The sequence below is a fragment of the Leuresthes tenuis genome, unplaced genomic scaffold, assembly GCF_036924035.1.
Source record: "Leuresthes tenuis unplaced genomic scaffold, fLeuTen1.0.hap1 SCAF_12, whole genome shotgun sequence".
Classification (NCBI taxonomy): Eukaryota; Metazoa; Chordata; class Actinopteri; order Atheriniformes; family Atherinopsidae; genus Leuresthes; species Leuresthes tenuis.
In genome coordinates this window covers 19,863,862-19,884,741 of record NW_027325366.1, presented here as the reverse complement: position 1 = coordinate 19,884,741, position 20,880 = coordinate 19,863,862, and the positions used below count along the sequence as shown (strand labels likewise).

The 20,880-nt window shown below is 39.3% G+C and overlaps 2 protein-coding genes across 2 annotated transcripts; both read left to right on the top strand.

Annotated features, from left to right (window-relative positions):
• Positions 1–11,681: 11,681 nt before the first annotated feature.
• On the top strand, positions 11,682–15,532 carry LOC140319894 (protocadherin-8). The gene is made up of 3 exons (XM_072397668.1): positions 11,682–14,267; positions 14,375–14,573; positions 14,863–15,532. The coding sequence occupies exons 1-3, from the start codon at positions 11,802–11,804 to the stop codon at positions 15,174–15,176; spliced, it is 2,979 nt and encodes a 992-aa protein (XP_072253769.1). The 5' UTR covers positions 11,682–11,801; the 3' UTR covers positions 15,177–15,532.
• A 1,126-nt stretch (positions 15,533–16,658) lies between these two features.
• cnmd (chondromodulin) lies at positions 16,659–20,154 on the top strand. The gene is made up of 8 exons (XM_072396804.1): positions 16,659–16,678; positions 17,118–17,124; positions 17,284–17,427; positions 17,894–18,034; positions 18,148–18,261; positions 18,377–18,530; positions 18,975–19,153; positions 19,720–20,154. The coding sequence occupies exons 1-8, from the start codon at positions 16,659–16,661 to the stop codon at positions 19,945–19,947; spliced, it is 987 nt and encodes a 328-aa protein (XP_072252905.1). The 3' UTR covers positions 19,948–20,154.
• Positions 20,155–20,880: the final 726 nt, after the last annotated feature.

The window sequence follows — 20,880 nt, the reverse complement described above, 5'->3', positions numbered from 1 at the left end:
AGGATAGCAGCCTTGTTAAAATTCATCAGTATCTTTAATATTCTGTGTTTAGATTGACCCGCTCCCACTCTTCTTCTTCCTACAGCCTCATCTGCAGCTTCACTTCACTCAGTAGACATTGGGCAGTTTGCATCAGAATGATGGAAGTGCAGCAAGTAAGTTTTTTGTTTTTTCTCCTTTTTTTTTTAAACTCCATTAGTGATCCCCAGAGTTTGCCTCTGTCAAGTTGGAATTTTCATGATAAACAACCTAGCTGCAATAAGTGTTCACTGAAACACATTCTGCCACATTTGATAAAGAAAATCTTTAAAAGGGGGCTTACAGTACAGAAATTGTCTCAAATGGTTCAAAGGATTTGAAGTGGAAGAGGAGAGGATTGATGTTTGCGCTGCAAGCCCCTGAGTAGAACTGGCCCAGGGTCTAATCAGAGACCAGCAACGCACCCCATCCCTACACCCCCTCCTTCCTCACAGCCACAGGATTTTCTCTCACTATTCAGGGGCTGATAGATGAGCCTCTCTTTGTATTTCAGCCATGCACTTTCTTAAATCTGAAAAGCCAATTCATCTTGGGCAAGCGCATAAGGAGGAGGGAGTAAGAGAAAAACTTAAAAACTCATTTTTTTCACTCCTTGCCAATACTCAAATGTCATTCACAGCCTCCCAAAACACTTTGTCTCCCCTTCATTAATTGCCTCTGTGCTCCATACGTCATGTGCCTTGACTACCACTGAAGAAGCAGAGGAGATCTTGCCTTGGCTCTTCCCCTCTGTGTCATTCGGTGCCCCTGATGTGCAGACATGACAGCATTGGACAAAATGGAACAACAAAAACAAAAACATGACAATATTAAATTGGACTTATGAAAGAAATGACACACCATGTTTCACTACAAACATCATTCAAACTGGTAATATAAGTCCATTTTAGGAAAAGATAAAAAATAGAAAAACAACAAAACAGAAAACAAACAGCAAGAACAAAGAAAAAAAGCAGTACAGCAGGGAAATAGAAAAAAAGACTTCATAAAACATAACACTTTACAAAGCACAATAGAGAAGCTAAAAACAGAACATTTTGAAAACATTATAACTTTACAGTTTTACTTTACCTTTTTTTATGTCAAGTTTGTGAAATGTCTTCTTTTCTTGTTGATTTGTGCTGTTAAATGATGGCACAGCCTCACATTTAACAGGTACATTTGTCCAACATGTAGTATTCTAGCAGCTCATGGTTAAAGATGGCAAATCATTTTTAGGCTATTGTTTCATATAGGGAAAAGTCAACATCGATTAGCTCTAACCAATGAGTATTAAACTGTGGAACCTTTAACTGTTTGTATCTTTGTTGCCCAAACCCAATGTTTTTAAGATGTGAATCGATAGGAACATAACGAAAAAAAATAATACGTATTCAAGTACATAAATGTATATAACATGTTAGTGCTGCTGTGTTTTTGAAATGTGTTTTCCAAAACGGCGTGTTTTCTGTCATCTGTCGTGTTTACTGATTGATAGTTTGTCAAAATGCTGTTGTGTTGTGTCTTTAATGTTGTGTTTTGGACTTTCTTATGATTACGATTTTGAGTTTTGTTTGCTTTTTATTTTCTGAAATGCGGTTTGAAAAATTGTATGTTTTCTGAAGTGTTCTGGGGTTTTTTGTCTGTGAGATTTTCTGAAATGATGTGAAATTTTGTTTTCTGTGAGGTTTTCATGTTTTTGGAAATAGCGTTTTGATTATGGTTTTGCTGCTGTGTTGCACACCTCTGGGTCACAGCCCTCTTATTCTTATTCTCCACATTGATATCGTCACTGTAGATAAAGACAGTTTGGGAAAATATCCCCAAAAAATGTGCTTCTGCTTTGTGGTGAACTGGATTAATCTTTCCTTTTCAGGTACAATGCATTTCAGACATTCAAGCTGAGCAGTTTATCTAAGCTTGCTGTCAAATAGAATTCCAAATTCAGTGGGACAGACAAATAACCAGTGTAATAAATCATCCATTTTTGTGTAGTGAAGCATCAGAGAGGCTGCTGCACGGAAAGGCTGTTTGAAGTTGAGGCACTTTCATTACACACATGTCAACAACATGCCTAAAGTTTAATGGTCATGTTGTAAACTCGGGGGCAAATTTTTTTTTACACTTCACTTAGCAAAATGAAAGCCTATTTTTCCAAGAAGATTATTTGTCAGGCAGAGAGTCAACGTACACCACAGTGTTTTTTTAATCCCACAGCGTCTCACTGTGCCCATGTGTTGAGGGAGAAAGGGTGTCGAGTTTAATTAGCAAATTCTCATGGTGAATGTGGACACCTTGTTGACACATCCATTCCACATGAGCTATTGCTGAATTCTTTGAATGCAATTTACATAATTATACCTCATCCAACCCTGTGAAGCGCACGCCTCAAACACCATGTTGCTCGCAGCAAAAACCGCATGAGGAAATACAGCCATATTAATGCTAGTGGCAAGAAAACACTAAATGTTGAAGCTCCTTCCTCCATCTGCATTGTATTACACATGATGGTCTCACAACAGACATGGCCCCCTTCCCACACCCAAACATACACACTCACATACGAGCACACACACTACTTTGCCGCAAAACATACACAAAAAGAGAGGAATTCTCACTCCCTGGGAAAGATGACCTACATTCCTACAATGCCTAGCACTTTCTGTACACATTTAAGTTGATCTATTTTCAATATGCAAAACCCACAGTTTATCACCTCATTCCAAAACATAAATCCTCATTTACATGCACAGTATTGGCAAATGAGACACTCTACCAGTGAGTTAAATCAAACAACGCCCATCCTCCCCACAGAACAATGAAGCATGACAGTCTAAATTGCCAGAGCACTCTGTCAGAGCTCTCTTCCAAAGCTCCCAGCACAGAATTTCCTCCTGAATCATGTCTAGCTCATCTAATAACTTTGTTTATGTCTGCTATGGGACATGTCTGGAGAGACACCTTGAGCGCTGGGATACAGCTCTTGGTCCAAACATAAAGTGCAAAATGAAATATTCACCCACATTATTGTCTCCAAACTCTAGGAGAAGCATCGATAAAACATAACATCTGCCGTTTTCTGAGTTTAAGACATCCAGTGGGGTTTGAAACCCCCGTGTGACGTAGAAGGCTTTCTTCTCGCATATGAAAACACCAGAGCTTTAGTTTGATGGTTGAATTAATCAGCAGAGAGCATCTTCAGAACCAAAAAGATCTGATGTTGCCTGTGGGAGCTGTAGTCATCTGAGATTTCACAGCCTGTATTTAAAAACATGTTTTTAAGAATGCATTTCAACAGCCTATAATAGGCTATGACAGTCCATAGTGCCTCTTATTTGTGGTTTACAAAAGGCAACCTGTCTTCTTCTCTCTTTTTTTTTTACCCCTTTACTTACGGCATATTCTCAGTGTCCTGATCTATCCCCTCAGCGAGTAAAACTGACTAACTTTGAAGACTTATTGAAAATACATTTTGACTCAAACAACCTCACTGCATTGTATGTTTAAACACCTATTTTATGTGAAGGTTAAAACCCTTGTGAAGTGTGTCACTTCAAACAATACAATGGAGCAATTATGACTAACAAGGTCAACATACATAGAGACTACTGGAAGACAAAGGATCGTGATAAATAGAAGGGGAGTGTGACCTCATTACCATGTGAGTCTCAGAGGTAAAAGAAATCCTCAAAAAAAGAAAAAAAACAGAAAAGAAAGAGGTCAACAGATATCTGACTGTATCTTTTTTCTCTTTTACCTGTACACCACCACCAGAAATAGGTTTTATTCTTATAAAATGCCTTCATTTGAAAAGGGAAAACATGATTATTAACTTTCTCGCTGAAAATTGGTTTGGAAGACTGGCATCACATTTATACCTGTCAATTAGGGTGAAGCTACTTCCAAAACTGTCCTTCTCATTTGGGCATTTGTTCATGCAGATCGTAATGGTATTAATTACATTGGAAGAATATAAGATCTCTTATATTCGTCAGAGGAACTGCATGCAAAATGTGAAATAGTGTCCATGAAGGGAATGGTTGCATTGTAAAAAGAATGCATCTAAGCCCTAACCATGATGGTTTTCAAATCTTAACCAAGTGATACTTTTACCGAAACTCAACCAGGAGGTTATCAACATTTTATTGTAACTAAGGCAACCACCTCATTGCAATTCGTGAAGTAAACATTTACTTCATAAATTGCATTGAGGTGGTTGACAACGATCATGTTGTAAAAAGAATGTATTTTAAATCAAACCACGATTTTAAACCTGACCAAGAAATGCTACTGCATAAACCCATCTTGGATGTCTATAGCTCATGTTTGATTTTAAGTTAATACACTAATAAAAACAGAAGTGGTAAGGACGATGACTGAAAACAGTTGTCATACTGTATGTCAGTCAAGAACACCCGATCCATGCTGTTTGTTTCTTGCAAATGATTGAAAGTCACGCATGTAACAATCTATCCTGTGTCTTTATGAGGATCTTGTTGATTGTTGAAAATAAGACTTGAGAAGGACGTCTGTTCTGATGTAGAAATGTTCTTACAAGTTTTATTTCCCTCCCGTCGCTCGTAGGGGCAGTAATTTACAGGAAGCATTTATTGGTCACATTGAATTGTATGAACAAAAAGCCTGCATGGTCCTTTCAAGTACTTGATCTTCAAACAGACAAAACACATCGAAGCAGCTTGTCTGCCTCGTCAAAACAGTAAAATCGTACAAACCAAAACTCACCAATTAACATGTACCATCTCAGTTTTTTAAGAGTAAAAACAATGTGCGAAACAGTTTACGGGCAATGGAATATTTTCACACCTTTATGTGACAAAACCAAATATCATTTGAAGTGTTATTAACAGGACTTTGTTTTTTTTTTTCTTTAGTTTGGACAAAGCCTGGCTAGGTGTTTACAAAACTTGCCTTAGTTTTGTGTGCAATTATAACCTAACTGCCTGCCGACTGTTGAAAAAAGATGGAGCAGTATCTTATGGAAGTGAGTTAAATTCACACCCCCTCCACAAGATATAGTTGGAGAGAGAAACAAAGACATTTACAGAAAGAGAAGAAAGTCTGTCTTTTCAAAGACTCTGAGTTCTTTAAAGCAAGTGTTCTCCCACCAGAGCAATATTCAGTTGATCTGAGCTTTACCACAGCGTAATTTGCCCCTGATTTCTAATCTGTGTAAAAGAATGCAAAGTTAAATGCCTCAAACAAATGCAGACTATCGTGGCATTTCTTCAGGCACGTTATAGACCAGAGTGATTAGAGAACTTAAAATGCAAAGGCATCCCTTGAAACTGAATGCATTTACAATCCCATTAAATATGGAATTGTGTCTGTGGGCCAACACTAAATTTGAAATATCTTTCCCTGCCACTGTTTTTTTCTCATACATTTTTGAATTGCCACTCGCTTCCCTCACTGTCTTGGTGGATGTGTTTGAGGCTGTGAATAATTTGCCAGTAACTTTAATGGAAGTAGCTCTGCTCAGCATAATCATATAACATTAATCACAAAGTGTGGGCATTTGTTATGACTGATGATTCTGACAGTTGATTGCTTTTTCTGTGAATAAAAATAGTCATAAATTGCCATCTGCACAAAAATGTAAAATCAAACATTAATGTAAAATGTAGCTTGACTTCACAGCCTTTCACTGCTGTCTTCTTTCTGCAGAAGTGACCTTGAGCTAATGTATTAAAGTATAAAATCACATTCTGCTGTCTGAATAGAAACTCAGATATCTTGCTTGAATTTTTGTCAGGTTAAAATGGACTGAAAATCCATCTCTCGACAAACGGTATCTTTTGTTTTCCCCAGGCAATCTTATCTTATCCATCTTTTCACTGTGGTGTACATATTCCTCAGTTTATTGTAGCTTCATTTACATATTACATTTAATTGTAATATGTAAATGAGGCCACAATAAACTGGGAAAACAACCATCTGCTTAATAAACGTTCTCAACCATAAACAGCCTTTTACTTATAAAATCAAATAAACTTCTTCACGTCCCAGTTCAAACTAATGCTGCATTATTTTATCATAATCCATCTATCAAAACAGCCATTTGACCTAGTTTAGTATCATCCAAAGAGAATCACCTCTATTCTCATTAAAGTGAGAATCAGCCTGCGTAACATGTGGCTCTGCACTGAGCTGAAAGTTAATGTGACTCAGCCAATTTGGTGATCAATTCTTAATAGTTTCAGCGCCTTCCTTTGCTGCACTTAAGTACATTATGATGTTGTCTTGTTGCATGTTGTTGTCGCTCATTTGTTTAGACAAGACCAAGTGAAGCATTATCAAAGAGCAAGGATATTCTGTCTTTTGTTGTGTCAGTCTAAATACACTAAGATATCTCACCAAGCACCAAATGGATTAATGAGACCAGACAGTTTTATGCAAATGTTTAGGCACCCATAGATATATTAAATATGTTGTTGAAATCTTAACTGAAAAAAGTAGAGACAAAGTATCTGCCTTTAATCATTATTTATTTCATGAATGCAAAAATCTTTGCAAAATTCTTTCATGACTTTTTAGGAAAATTCTGTCGGCTGTATTTGAAAATTGTCAGCTGATGACTAAAGATAATGGTGACTTAGTTGTCTTCTGATGTGTGGTTTGGCTCTTAGCCCCACCACATGTTGAAGCATCATTGGGGAAGACTCCAAACCTCCATAAAGCTTCTGAAATTCCCTGAAATGCTAAAGTGTAATTATAGAGTTAAAAGCACTGTATATATAGAGTGCAAATACATGATGAGTGCTATGAGTGTTTGTGTGAATGGATAAAAGAGAAAACACTTTGTAAAATGCTTTATAGAACCCAGATAAAAATAGAAGGTGCTATATAAGTGTAAAGCTTCTGCAATCTAATAACGTATTTCAAATCATTTAGAATGTGCAAATTTGCTGGATATTCAAAGTATGGGTTTAAATAAGTACCTGACTGAATTGTAAGGCAGATAAGCTGTACTGAGTGAGTTACCTGAAAATGCTGATAGCCAGTTGATTTTGGAGAGCATCTCTAAATATAGAATTACAACACAAGCTAGCCCATTTTTCAAGAGGCTAGCTAGCTAGCTAAATGACTCCCTTGTTGCACAAAACTGCTAAGTAAAAGAATGTATGCACTACTAGAAAAGTTGTGTTGTCAAAGTAAAAATCACTTGAAAATGTAATTCATTCAGCCTCTATCAAGTTACGTGAAAGCAGCAGACTGTTATCATTATGTGTTATTATGTGTTTCCTTTATGGGACACAAAAATAAAGTTAGGCCTTGTGTGTAAAACAGAGGAAGGAAAACGAAAAGAGAAGAAAAACCCTCTCAAAGCTACTTTAGCTATTTCCTATGTGCTAAACAACTTAAGGATATAGCACTTAGAGTAAGAGTAGTGTGGACGAGCAAAACTCCAAAATGACTGCTGGAAGGTTTGGCCAATTGAATAGTTGCAGTAAATAGTTGATATGAAAGAGGGTTCTGCATAGGGGACATAGGGAAGAAGAAGGGAAACCTTACTTGTGACATTAGTCACAAAAGGCATTGCTTTTTCAGGGGAAAAAAGGAGCATCATTCAACAAAAACAGCACCAAATAATAAATAATCTGTGAAGCATTGGAGTGTACATTTTCTGCTTTGAGGTCGTGTGACAGTTAGAGTCACAAGATTCAATTGATATATCGGAAGAATGATGACTTCTTCTAAATGTCAGCAAATTTTGGATGCAAATATCAATTAGTCAGATCTGTAACTGTGGCTGGCTTCCACGGCAGCACAGTTATCTATTTGAATGTTAATTTGCGGGATACGCTAGTATTCACGTTAGCCATAAGATTAGTTATTAATTATATGAGTCGTTATCAACCTACCATAATATCTGTACAGTAAAATATATCTCAGACTTCCATTACAACTCAGACTCCTGTCATCTCCAGATAAACTCACATGACTGCAGTTGTTGGGTTTATTAGTGATGGACAAGAACCTGAGTAGGGAACTGGTCAATCATTCTGTGGCATGGTGTGGGAACAAAAATTTCATCTTGAACACAAAAAAGTAAAAAAAGGTGACTGTAGATTTTAGTAGGACCAGGAATAAACCAAACACTGTCTCCATTTTAGGAAAAGTGGTGGAGGTTGTTGAGGGAAGTTTAACTGGACTGCAGACTGGACTGGAGGCTGTCTTCAAAAGGGACATAACAGACTGTATTTCATACAGAGGCTTGGGTCATTCAATGTCTGTCCCAAGATGTTGCATGTCTTCTATTAGTATGTGGTGGAGAGTGCAATCTGCTTTGCAGCTATCTGATGGGGACAGCAACATCAGAGCCAGTCACTGAAAGAAACTGAACAAACTGATAAAGAAGGCTGGCTCTGTGTTTGGGACTGCTTTGGAGTACCCAGAGATGACTGTAAAAAGAAGAATGCTGCGCGAGTTAGTAAAATAAAAAACAATACTGCAGACTCTCTACATAACACAATGTGTGATAAGATAAGAGGTGTCTACAGCTACGTTGTAACACTGGACAATACAGGAGGCCATTCCAGCCAGCAGCAATAACCATGTATGATCACAGTTTATAAAGATTGAATAAAATAATAATAATAATAATAATAATGGACCTTTCAGTTAATGACTGAAAAAAGAAAGATCACAATCTGTTTAAATGAGTTTTCCCCGAAGAGTAGCTCCGCTTACAGTCGTAGTTCAAGTGAGACATTTGCAAATCTGGAGGAGCTCATAGTAAACCTATCGCTCCTCCACACTGAGATAAGGATGTCACCTGGGCATTTCGCTTTGGAGTTTTACTGGAGGCTTCCAGATCAAGCCAGGCTTACCTGATGAGATTATGTATCCCCAAGTTGACTTGGAAGCAGCTGCAGATGTTTTAGAACGAGCTGGAGGATGTTGTTGATGACAGGGAGGCCAGGGCTTCTCTGCACCCCATGTTGTTTCTGCAATCCTGAAGCAAAAGGTTTGGGGAAGGCCTGGGGGACTTTGGAGGAGGATGAGTTGCTGGATGGACGGATGGATGGATAGATGGGTACAAGCACAGCAAGGAATGTTGTAAGCTCCATTGATAATTGGATGAGAGGATAAATGAAAAAGTCTGTATTTGGAGATATTTTCACTTCAATTACACAAAAACATTATGTTAACATAGTTTGTTTTATAATGTGAGAAAAAATAATGTCACAGTTGCTGCCCCAATAGGAAAATAATTGAATTACCCATCTATCTTTGTTGCTTGCAGCAGACTCCACTATTTGAATGTGTCTCTTTGGGCTCTACATAAAGTCTCCAATCTGCATTTCTATTGTTAGAATTATTGTATCAGATTATTATTCTTATTAAATGTTCAAACCACAGAAAGCTGTGCACTGTGCGGCTGATTAATGAATCACTATGTGAGTGGAGTCGTGGAGAAGTGAGAAGTTAGATGTAAAATTCAGAGATGAATTGTTCGCAGCCCTCTAACCAGATGCAGAGAGAAAGAATAGTTATGCTCTGTGTTGTTCAGAAATCCTTTCCACTCTATACAGAAGCAGAACAAAGATGTGTGAAAATATAATCATACTGCAAAAATCTAATCTCATAAAGTGCACAAGGGATTCGACAGAACATCTTAAAAGAACAAACAGGCATGCACACATACTTGATTGAAACTAAATCAGATCCTCAGAGAAAATCTACAGATTTGTTTTCTAGATTACTGCCAAAATGTTGTTTGCACAGCCAATTCCTGCTACCATATTTCAAAGCAGGGTTGATAGAAATGTGTGCCAACACTTTACTGAGTCAACAGCACTGGGTAATCCTTCGGTCTTGCAATAAATTCAACAAGGTGAGGTGGGCGATACAGTTTTTTGAGATTCTGTCAGAGAAGTGAAGACTCAGCTCTGTGGAGGAATGTTGAGGCTACAGATTGCGGTGTTGTATTGTGTTCAACCTGCGCACATTTTTTTTTACTCAGTATAGTAGAAGGCCAAAAACAAACGAAAAAAAATGAAGATCATAGCAGTAAGTGGATCTTGAATGAAAACCATGTGCATTAATATACTGCTTTTATCTCCCTCTGCCCTTCTGGGAAGGCTTTTCACAAGACTGTGGATTGAGAGAGGGATTTGCTCCCTTCCAGCCACACAATTATCAGTGAGGTCAGACACTGATGTTGAGCGATAAGTTCTGTTTCACACTCGACACTCCATATTCACCCAAAAGTCACTGGAAGAGGTAGTGATGATGGCTTTGTGCAGTCTGACCAAGTTCCTCCATGTCAAAACTGGAAAACACTTCTTAATGGATTTCGATTTGTCATGCTGAACATGAAAAGACTCTTCCTCAAATTGTTGCAATGGACTTTGAATTATCTTATTGCCTGAACTGCTTGTTAAGCACTTAGACCTCCCTTAAGAAAAACCAAGGCGCTGCTGCCCAAACTGTGAAACAGAAAAAAAGTTAAATTTATTCTTGTGGTTTTATTCTTAGATTAACAGCATTTTTAGATTAACAGCAACCATGCAAATGTGCAAAAAAATAAATAGATGAATAAATGGCTCATCTGGTATCATAGAGTAATTAATGCTGGTTGAATGTTTGATGTGATTTGTAATTAATAACAGCTGAAGATTGTGGTGTGTGTGTGTGTGTGTGGGGGGGGGGGGGGGTTGTTGTTGTTCCTTGTTGTTTTTTGCTAGTTATGCTGTTTACCAAAACATACATTAGCTGTTTTGCAACACATATACAATAAATGGATTAAACTCCTCACCTGTTACCATCTTCATTGATAAAGTCATTAGAAAGAAACAACCCACCCTGAAAAAGATGGAGATGAGCTGGGTCATCAGTTGTAAGCTGAGAATGTGCTGTTTATCTATAATATATATTCTTTGGTTAACGCCTAAAACAACAATATGTGTATATGAAAGTATATTGTCAAAATTAACCAAAGACAAGCAGGAATCGCGACTGCATATGATGTGAATCTTCTGATGTTTAAAATGAGAACTTTTTAAAGGAGACTATCCCTAAATCTAGATGAGTAGTTATTTGGTGATAGCCACTGTTTTTCTTTTTCTTTTATCAAATATGTCCCAAGACAATTCAGCAATGAAGCACCATTCCTTACTGATACATCAATAAATATTCTCACACGGGGTTGTCTCTAAAAAAATGTACTATTCTCAAGTTAATAACCCCACAAGAGAAACCTTGTTCATCGCAACAAGAATAATCGAGCTGGTCTCTGGAGTGAGTGAACACATCCGTACGCGTGCGCGCACTCATATGCACACCTAAACGCGTGCATACAAATCTCAAAGACAATGAACCCAACATCAAAAGAAAATAAATACGCCTGTGCTCAATAAAACCGTCACTCGGTAATGGCTGTAATAAGAAGATAAACAGAGCAGCAACTTATCTTCAAGCAACGCCAATATCATTTTGCTCTTTTTTGTTTTCAACTTCCCTCCGCTCGCTTTTCCTCTTTCTCTCAAGTGTAAAAAGGCTTACAGCTCTTTCTTTTTTTTCCATAAGGATGTATTTTTAATTCTAAAGCGAGGGATTGGTCACACTTCGTCTCATTAGCATGAGGAGACGTATAAACCGCGCCACTGCAGGATTTTGAGCTGGCGAGGCAACAAGCGTATCTGACTGGCTGCGCGCGAGGAGTAACTTTCACTTTCAGCACAGTTCAGTTCATAAAAGCGGGAGCTGTATGGAGAGCCAGTTCCAGATGTGAACTGCTCTCAACTGCGCAGCACACAATGAGGCTGGTCACCGAGGGAAAGATTACTACGAAGATGATAAGGTGCACATTTATAACTTATTGGCATCGGTGGATTTTTATTTTCTGTCTCCATCTATTTTTATTTGCCTCATGGGCACAGTCCGAAGGAAATACTGTGAGATACCAGACCAGAGAGGAGGACGCCCCCGGTACGGTGATCGGAAACCTTGCCAAGGACATGTCCTTGACTCTGTCTCATTCCTCAAAGAGCAATTTCAGGATGATGAAACAATTCAACGATTCATTCATTAGAGTGAGAGAAGGCGACGGGCAACTCACTGTCGGGGAACGAATTGACAGAGAGAGAATCTGCAGACACACTTCACAGTGCCTGATTACTTTTGACGTGGTTAATTTCTCCAAAGATCGCTACAAATTGATTCACGTTGAGGTGGAAATAAAGGACATCAATGACAACTCGCCAGGGTTTCCAAGCAAGGAATCTATAGTGGAAATTTCTGAGAATGCAGCAGTTGGGTCCCGTATTCCCTTAGACCCTGCCGTGGACGCTGATGTCGGGTCAAACTATATACAAAGCTATCAAATATCTGTAAACAGTCATTTTACCATTGATGTGCTTCTGCGAGCGGATGGGGTTAAATATGCGGAATTGGTCCTAATGAAAGAGCTAGACAGGGAGACTCAATCCTCATATAATGTTGAGCTGGTGGCCACAGACGGAGGAAACCCATACAGATCAGGGTCAACAAAGATAACTGTCAAAGTGACTGACTTTAACGACAATAGTCCCGTTTTCGACCAGAATAGTTTCTCAGTCAGTCTGCCTGAGGACGCGCCGGTTGGCACTGTTATCCTGGACTTAAACGCAGTTGATGCTGATGAGGGTTTGAACGGAGAGGTCGTCTACGGGTTCGGAAAACAGGTTTCTCATGAGGTCCGAGAACTTTTCCAAGTAGATAATAAATCGGGTCGTCTGACACTCAGGAACCCCGTGGATTTTGAGGACAAAAGCACCTATGAGCTAGACGTGCAGGCGACTGATCTGGGAGCCAACCCGACCCCCTCTGTGTGCAAAATCATAATTCACGTCACAGACGTTAATGATAATGCCCCAGAAATCAGTATCACCCCGATGACCTCCATCTCGACAGGTATTGCATACATCAGCGAGGCGGCAGACAAGGACAGTCTGGTGGCGCTGATCAGCACCTTGGATAGAGACTCCGGCATAAACAGCCAGGTCCACTGCACGTTATACGGCCACGACCATTTCAAACTCAGACAGGCTCACGAGGACAGCTACATGATAGTTACGGCAGCAGTTCTTGACAGGGAGAGGATTAGTGAATATAACTTGACGGTCATGGCTGAGGATTTTGGGTCACCTCCACTGAGAAAAATCACTCAGTACACCATCAGACTCAGCGACGAGAACGACAACGCCCCCCACTTTGCTAAAGCTGTCTATGAAGTTTCGGTGGTGGAAAACAACGCCCCGGGGGCTTACATCACCACTGTTGAAGCCAGCGACGCGGATCTGGGCAACAATGGAAAAATTACTTACAGACTTGTGGACAGTGTCATCATGGGATCCCCTGTTAACACATTTGTGTCTCTTAATTCCGTGTCTGGCTCCATATATGCGCTGAGAAGTTTTAATTATGAATTAATGAAACAGTTAGACATACACATTCAATCAAGCGACGGGGGGTCACCACAGCTACAGAGCACAGCCATCATCAGATTAAAAATAGTTGATCAGAATGACAACCAGCCTTCTATCATAGAGCCTCCCCTTTATAAGGGTTCTGCTGAGGTTTTCCTGCCCAAAGATGCACCTGCAGGTTATGTGGTAACCCAGATTAAGGCCACGGATGCTGATGAAGGCATAAATGCACAGCTGTCATATAAAATCACAGAGGGGGGGCATCTGGGTTTCTCTGTCAACAAAGACACAGGGAAGGTGCACGTGAGTCGACAGCTGACGTATGATCTGAACGATAATGTCAAAGTCACAGTGTCGGTCAGTGACAATGGATCCCCCTCGCTAACCTCCACAGCCGTGATACTTTTCAGTTTCATTGAAGGAACTCTGCCTAGCCTGCCTTCTTTAGCTCAAAATGGCAGCGAGGAGCTGTTTGAATGGGACATGTCTATAGCTATAATAATCGTCCTGGCAGGGAGCTGCTCTCTCCTCCTGCTGGCTATCATTCTCATCACTACCATTTGCAGCCGGCGAAAAAAAGAGACGAGGGAGGGGGCGTTTGATGAAAAGGAAGACATACCAGATGTGGAGAAAGTGGAAAGTGGTCATATTGATTCATTGATTGCCAACCACAAAAGCAAAGCATTTGATACTCATCCATTTCCAGAGGATCCCCCATTGGCCAGCAGCAACACAACAGAGGCAGGATGTGAGGATGGCAGACAGACAGCAGGCATCTTTGAGTCTAACAGCAGGGCAGTGGAGGGGAAATTAAAGGTATGGAGATTTTATTTTAATTATTCAAGGTTCATTGCTCAGTTACTTGGTTGCCTTTTCAGTACTTTGACTCAAAATTTGCATGGATATTGTTTGTATCTTTCTAGGGTTATTCCACACTACCAGGATATGGGAAAGAAACTCTCAGACCTATAACAATATGGAAAGGCAATTCATTCACAACAATCTCAGCAAGAGATCCACACATCAGTGGCAAGGATAGTGGAAAGGGGGACAGTGACTTCAATGACAGTGATTCTGACATCAGTGGAGATGTTCACAAGAAAGAGTCGCCACCAATGAACAGTAAGTGTTATGAAAATTTAAAAAAGAAAAAGTTCAACGAGAGGATATAAAAGAGACAAACATGATGTGATATTTTTTTTAATTTTCCTCCTACACTCTTACACAATGGATTGCACACAGTTGCACATCTATTTCCAAGTACTAAGTATTTAGTATGATTGATTCAGCTGCACAATAGATGCATTCTGACTGATTTAACTTGAGCTCACTGGAATCTTTTATCTTCAAACGTCCAGACGAGCCAGCAACTATTCATATTACATCCTGACAGCACTGTGATTTTTCACAGGTCTGTGGGCATGTACAAGCGAGTGCAAAGTGTTGGGACACTCAGACCGATGCTGGAGCCCATCAGCTACAAGGCCCAACACGAGCCTCGCCTGCGGACCGCATCTGTCAACATTCTCCAAGACAGCAACGCTTCCCCGGGATGCTAGAAGGGAAAACTATTACCCAGCTCACATACCCAAAACCAGCGGTCTGCAAAGTGTTTATGAAAAAGTTCAACACCAGGAATTTGATTATATTCTTGTTGGTCCACCAACACCAGCCAGGATACAGGAAACAGATGAAATATCCATCCCAGAGTATACAAACTCCTAAAACCACATACACGATAGAGCAAATTGTAAATAAGGGACATTTTGTCTTTGTACTGTACAATGCTTTCACCTGAATTGATTCTATGTTTGATTGTTGCTGTATTTTGTAGTGTGTAGTGTCTTTTGGCTCATATACGACTGTTCAGTGTATCATGTGTAATATGCAAGATTTTCTACATTAATAATATATTTTTCATATTGAATTAATGTAAAGACAAATTTTATTATGAATTTTTAAGAGCATGTGTTACTGTTTAAGGGCATGACTTACGGACATTTTGACTAAAAAAAAGGCCTCTCTGCTGTGGAAAACAATCAATATGAAAGATTATCATGTCTGTGGTAGGTTTTATCACATTGTTGCACAAATAAACAGTTAAAAGAAATGCTGTTTTGCTGTTCAGTGATGGAAAAAATGGAGCAATCAGGACTCACTTGTTATCTTATTGTCAGATTACAACCTTTTGCCCTCAAGAAATACCCATAAAGCATACCAAATAACCCCAATTAGCCAACTCAATGCATTACATTTGCCTCAAAGGCTTATAAGCTGCAGTGAATAAAATGTGGTTCTCCAGCCATCACAGCTGAACTGATAGCAAGCACAAGCCAATCTCATTGTCTTTTCATTGTACACAATGTGGTTACTGTGCCACTTCAATTTGCATGCAAATATTGCACCGCTGATCAAATCCTCTCACAATTACATATTTTTCAAAGGTCAAAGAATCTCCTCACCTTCTGTGATTGCCTTGCAGCTTACCAATTATCCAAAAACTGGGATTTAATCTGTTTCCAAGCAACAGAGGCACAGCACATTTGAATCCCTTTTCTTGCCATTTTTCTTGCATTTAAGTTATGATAAAGACCAAAAAACCTTGACCACACAACTACCTTTCTCCCACTACAACAAGATAACATTTATAATCAAGCAATGGTTGTGTCTGTGTATTCCACTGTCTGTGCTGCCCTCTCGTATATGGTATGAATATAAAGAGCTAAAAAGTAGACTACTTACAAGTTTGACTACAGGTGAGTGCAATCTTCCATTCCTGCTGACATGTAGGCAAGGAGCTTAAGCAAATCTGCAGCAGTCACAGAAAAAAATGTATGTTACCGTGATGCTTGACAGTTTGCGAACCTTTTAGAATTTTTTATATTTCTGCATGAATATGACCTAAAACTGAATCAGTTTTCATAAAAATCCCAAAAGTAGATATGTAGACTCCAACTAAATAAAATAGACAAATTATGTGACTTGAGCATAGATATATTGTTGGCATTTTACATCGTAATCCCTCTCTTTTTCAGTTTAAAATCGCATGCATTAACCCTGCATACCTAAACAGGTAGAGGGAGAGATGGCTCTGCCAGGTTTACTTTTACAGATTTTTAAAAAGATAGAGCGATGAAAATGTCCTAAAAGTATGCTTATCCAGAAATACAGAAAATTCTAGACTTCACGCCCTTTACGCACTACAGCATGCCTGATATGCTATTAAGGTGAGTTATTAAATGAAAGTTATAAAGATATTCTGTGAAAGCATAACTAGCGTATAAGGTTATGTATTTTCCTCGAAACAGTCACTGGCAGAAAGGTCAGACAGCGTCCTTTTTACCGACCTATACATCAGTGTCTAACACATGACATAAGTCTCTCATGAGCTAAAAGCTGCTTTCAAATGTCTGTTTTAGCTTGGCACCACAGGATGGCCACCTTGCTTTGGGCAACTTGGGAGATACAGGTAACATTCAGATGAAGAATTTTGCAATTTTATATCAACTTTACGTCATTCACGTTTACTTGTCAAAATAGTCCTCTGGTGGATAACCCAACTCCCCAAAGACAAATAACCAGAGTGGGAATTACAGACATCACGAGAGAGATTATGGAGAAAGTGCAAGGTACAACTCCTGGATCTTGCTTTTTTGCACCGTGTAGGCCTGCGGTAAGACAACCTCAGCTTTTGATCAGAATTATGCCATCTGTGACATGTTGTTGACATGTTGTTGACATGTAGAATCCTAAACTCTCAAGCAATGTTACTCTTGTTTTTGTTATTGTTCAATGTATGTTATCCTTTTCTTTGTGTACTCTGAACTTTAAGGGAGAAAGCACATCCAGCACACCAGCTTCTACTCCAGTCAGTCATGTGCTGAGATTTGGAGCCTTGGCTCTTCTTGTTGGCGCAGTGTTCATGTTGTGCGCATCCGTGGCTGCTCTCTACCTGTGGAAAGTCAGTGATAGAAATGTGAGTGTTGCCAAAAGACTGTAGTTTCTATTTCTATTTCTATGGTGTATCCTCAAATGGCAAATGTCAGGCATTCAACCGGTAACTAAAACTAACTAAAAAATAAAATCTCATTCATCACAAGTCAGACTTTAGATTTTCCTTCTGTCTTCAACACACAGAAACTGCAAAAAATAATCTTGGAGCTTTACTTCATCTCATAATAAAACAATTCCAATGTTTTTTTGTGTCAAATGTGGGGCAGAGCACTTCATCAAGGTCTGCAACAGCATCCCCTCTGGTGATTTACTCAAATTCTCAGTGTGTTAAAACTACAAAGGATTTCCTTCAACAAAAATGTCAGTGAGGGGGAATAATATAATCGACATGAAGCTTGTTTTCCATCTCTGTGATCATGTTTGCAACTGCGAGATTTACATAACTCAACTAATCAGTTGTTTTAATATATTACTTTGAATGCTGCCAGGTTTATAATGTTCGTTACAGCTTGAACATCGATGGGGAGGTGAAGGAGGGCTCCATGGAAATTGATTCTGACAACAATCTGGAGAGATTTAAAACTGGGAGTGGAGCTGTGGAAGCTGTGGAGATTCATGACTTTCAAATTGTGAGTAAGTTTGGCCTTGTTCTTTCTTCTCTTGCTCAACTGAGATCTTCTATGTGCTTAGAAAAGTAGCAACGCTGTGAGTGTAAACATGGCATCTCTCTGATTTGGTGCAGGGTATAACTGGAATCCGTTTCTTTGGAGGAAACAAGTGCTATATAAAACCCCAAATTAAAGCAAACCTTCAACTCATGAGAGCTCACAACAAAAAGACACTGATGTTCGACCTGGTATGTGCACAAATTTTGACGCACAATATTGAAAATTGGAGGAGAAAAAAAAAAGATGTTGCAGTGTAAATATTTAAGACTAATTCAAAGACATTGTCTTTATTGTTCTTTCCAGACAGATGAAATTATGCCTGTGAGGTATGATGCGGGGTTTCTCATATGGGTTGCAGCAGAGCAGCCACTGAGGGACACCAAATTTTTAAGCCACAAAATTCTGGATCTTTGTGGGGAACTTCCCATTTTCTGGCTCCAACCCATGTATCCTAAAGGTCCTTCTTTTCCTCCATCTATTTTCCTATTGCTCCCACCTTCCAACAGACAAAGAAAAGAACGTTTTAAAACTCAGCATGATCTATTCTGAGTGAACCATTGTGTGTTTTTCATAGCTTATTAAAATCTTAGCTGTGATTGCTCTTCTTATCTGCTGACACACTTGTAAAATTTACAGACTTGGCTGAGAATGTAGTGAACATCTTGAACATACACTAAATTTAGAATTGAGCAGCAGGAGAAAAGAAAAAAAGACCAACAAAGTCTTTTATTAAAAAAGAATGAACTTGAAATATGCAAAGCTGCCTGATATCACTGCTGCTAATTGAATTATTCAGGACGTCTGAGACAGCTCCAGCTATGCAGGATTGAGCTCTGAGGACATGTATGGCATCTTGTGGATGTTGACCCAATACTCTTGCCTCTTGTGGATATCGTAACAGATGGGGAGAGGAGAAAGAGAGACATTCAGCGAGCCAAACGGCAGTTAAACATGGAGGAGATTGAGGAAGCTGCACGGGAGAGGGAGTCGCTGAATCGCACAGAGCATGACACCTCTAGAGCTGAGGATGAAGAGGAGTCAGCTGCGGGGTCAGCATACAACCCTGAAAACCCCTATCATGTGAGTAACGACTTAATTAACAACACTGGTTATGATAAACAAGACTCCAGAGGTGGTGATTTTTTTATTTACTATCTAGAGCCACAGATTGGGCCCTAAAGCATTCCTTAAAGTAACATTTTGAAATGAAGTTTTGCTGTTTTGTCCAAACTTTTACAGATGACTTCATTGCAGCAGCAGCCTGAAGATGCAAGTCTTCTTAAAAATATATTTTCACACAAATAGAAGCGCACAAAGAGGAAACATGTTAACCTGTATTTAGTTTTTCTGTCAGCTGTGGGTGGTACATGCTGCTGCTGCTGCTACTGCTGCTGTAAAGGTGTCATACTGGCAGCTTTAATTACAGGTCGCTGGGGTAAAAGCTGCCATTCCAAATTGAACTCATGAACTGAAGTGAACACTCCCACCGTTTATAAAAAATCATGTTACCTCAGAGAAATTGAGTCACTTTCTTGGGTGGATGAGATTTTAAAAGGATTTGAATTGCAAATAAGTATGGATTTAAGATAATTTCCCCAAAACAATTTCTTGCTTTTGAAAACCGATCTTGCTTTACATAACTGCAGCGCAGCGGAGAGGCCAGAGAGGAGAGCGCAATGACCTTTGACACCATGTTGGATCACCAGGGAATCTGCTGTTCGGAATGCCAACGCAGCTACACTCACTGTCAAAGAGTGTGTGAGCCTCTGCGTGGCTACTGGCCTTGGCCCTACAACCACAGAGGGTGCCAGGTAGCTTGTCGGGTCATTATGCCTTGTCGCTGGTGGGTGGCACGCATTTTGGGTCTTGTGTAACACAACAAACTCGACATTTGAAAGGGGACATGTCTTTTATTTTCTCCCTGCAAAGGTCTCTTATCTTTCAGCTTCTATTCTGATGCACATGCAGATGCTAATTTTTCTGAGTTTGGTAAATACTGCCAAAGAGCTACTGCTGATATTGTGATATGCAGATTGTTGAGTATGATAATAAGTACTACAACACTGATACACTTTATTATTCATGGGCATAATTTACTTCTTTGCTTACAGTAAAAGAGGAACAGAATGTCAAAGTGATTTTTTGTATTATGATTAGTTAGTCTTAATGCATTGTACTTTGTTCAGTGAAGGGCATTGGACTGAATCCAAAGGCTCAGCAGATCATGTACCTTCTCTGACTTAACAGGCTTCAATAAATTCTAATTACAGTATGTCAGCTTTGATGTTGATGTTTTTTTACATGTCACATCTTGTTCCCATGGTTACACTTGGTTTTTTTCTGATAAAGCTGAAGTGACAGCAACACTTGCCATAACTTCCATTCACAGCTCAGAATCAGTTTGAGGGCTACACAACTTGCACATTCTGACATCTGCATTGATGTGAACTAATGCGAGATGAGTGTCGTGGCAATGATGGAAAACATTTCCACAAAGGTGACGCTTTTTGTTAAATAAATAAATCTGTACGTTTTTAAAGCAAAGATGAGTGGGAGAGTGCTAAGCTAAGCCACAAAATAAGAGCAAGGCGCTTTTTTCATACGTCTGCTTGTGCTGTCAGCTAGTCTGAATACCTCACAATCAAAAGAAATCAGATTACAATCTCTAAGGCCATATGCCAACTTTCGAAATAATTGAAAGGAGCCATGTTGTGATCAAGATGATTTCACAGAGGGTGATCCAGGCACATCAAATTACAACAGATGTGAAATTACTCCGTGTCTGCCTCTAAAGCTCCATTGAAACA

What these genes read in the sequence shown, in the direction of transcription:
- LOC140319894 (XM_072397668.1), top strand. Translation starts at nt 11,802, where the DNA reads ATGAGGCTGGTCACCGAGGGAAAGATTACTACGAAGATGATAAGGTGC. An exon ending in CAGTGGAGGGGAAATTAAAG is followed by an intron (nt 14,268 to 14,374) that starts GTATGGAGATTT and finishes GTATCTTTCTAG; the next exon opens with GGTTATTCCACACTACCAGG. An exon ending in AGAGTCGCCACCAATGAACA is followed by an intron (nt 14,574 to 14,862) that starts GTAAGTGTTATG and finishes GATTTTTCACAG; the next exon opens with GTCTGTGGGCATGTACAAGC.
- cnmd (XM_072396804.1), top strand. Translation starts at nt 16,659, where the DNA reads ATGCCTGATATGCTATTAAG. An exon ending in AGACACTGATGTTCGACCTG is followed by an intron (nt 18,262 to 18,376) that starts GTATGTGCACAA and finishes TGTTCTTTCCAG; the next exon opens with ACAGATGAAATTATGCCTGT. An exon ending in ACCCTGAAAACCCCTATCAT is followed by an intron (nt 19,154 to 19,719) that starts GTGAGTAACGAC and finishes ACATAACTGCAG; the next exon opens with CGCAGCGGAGAGGCCAGAGA.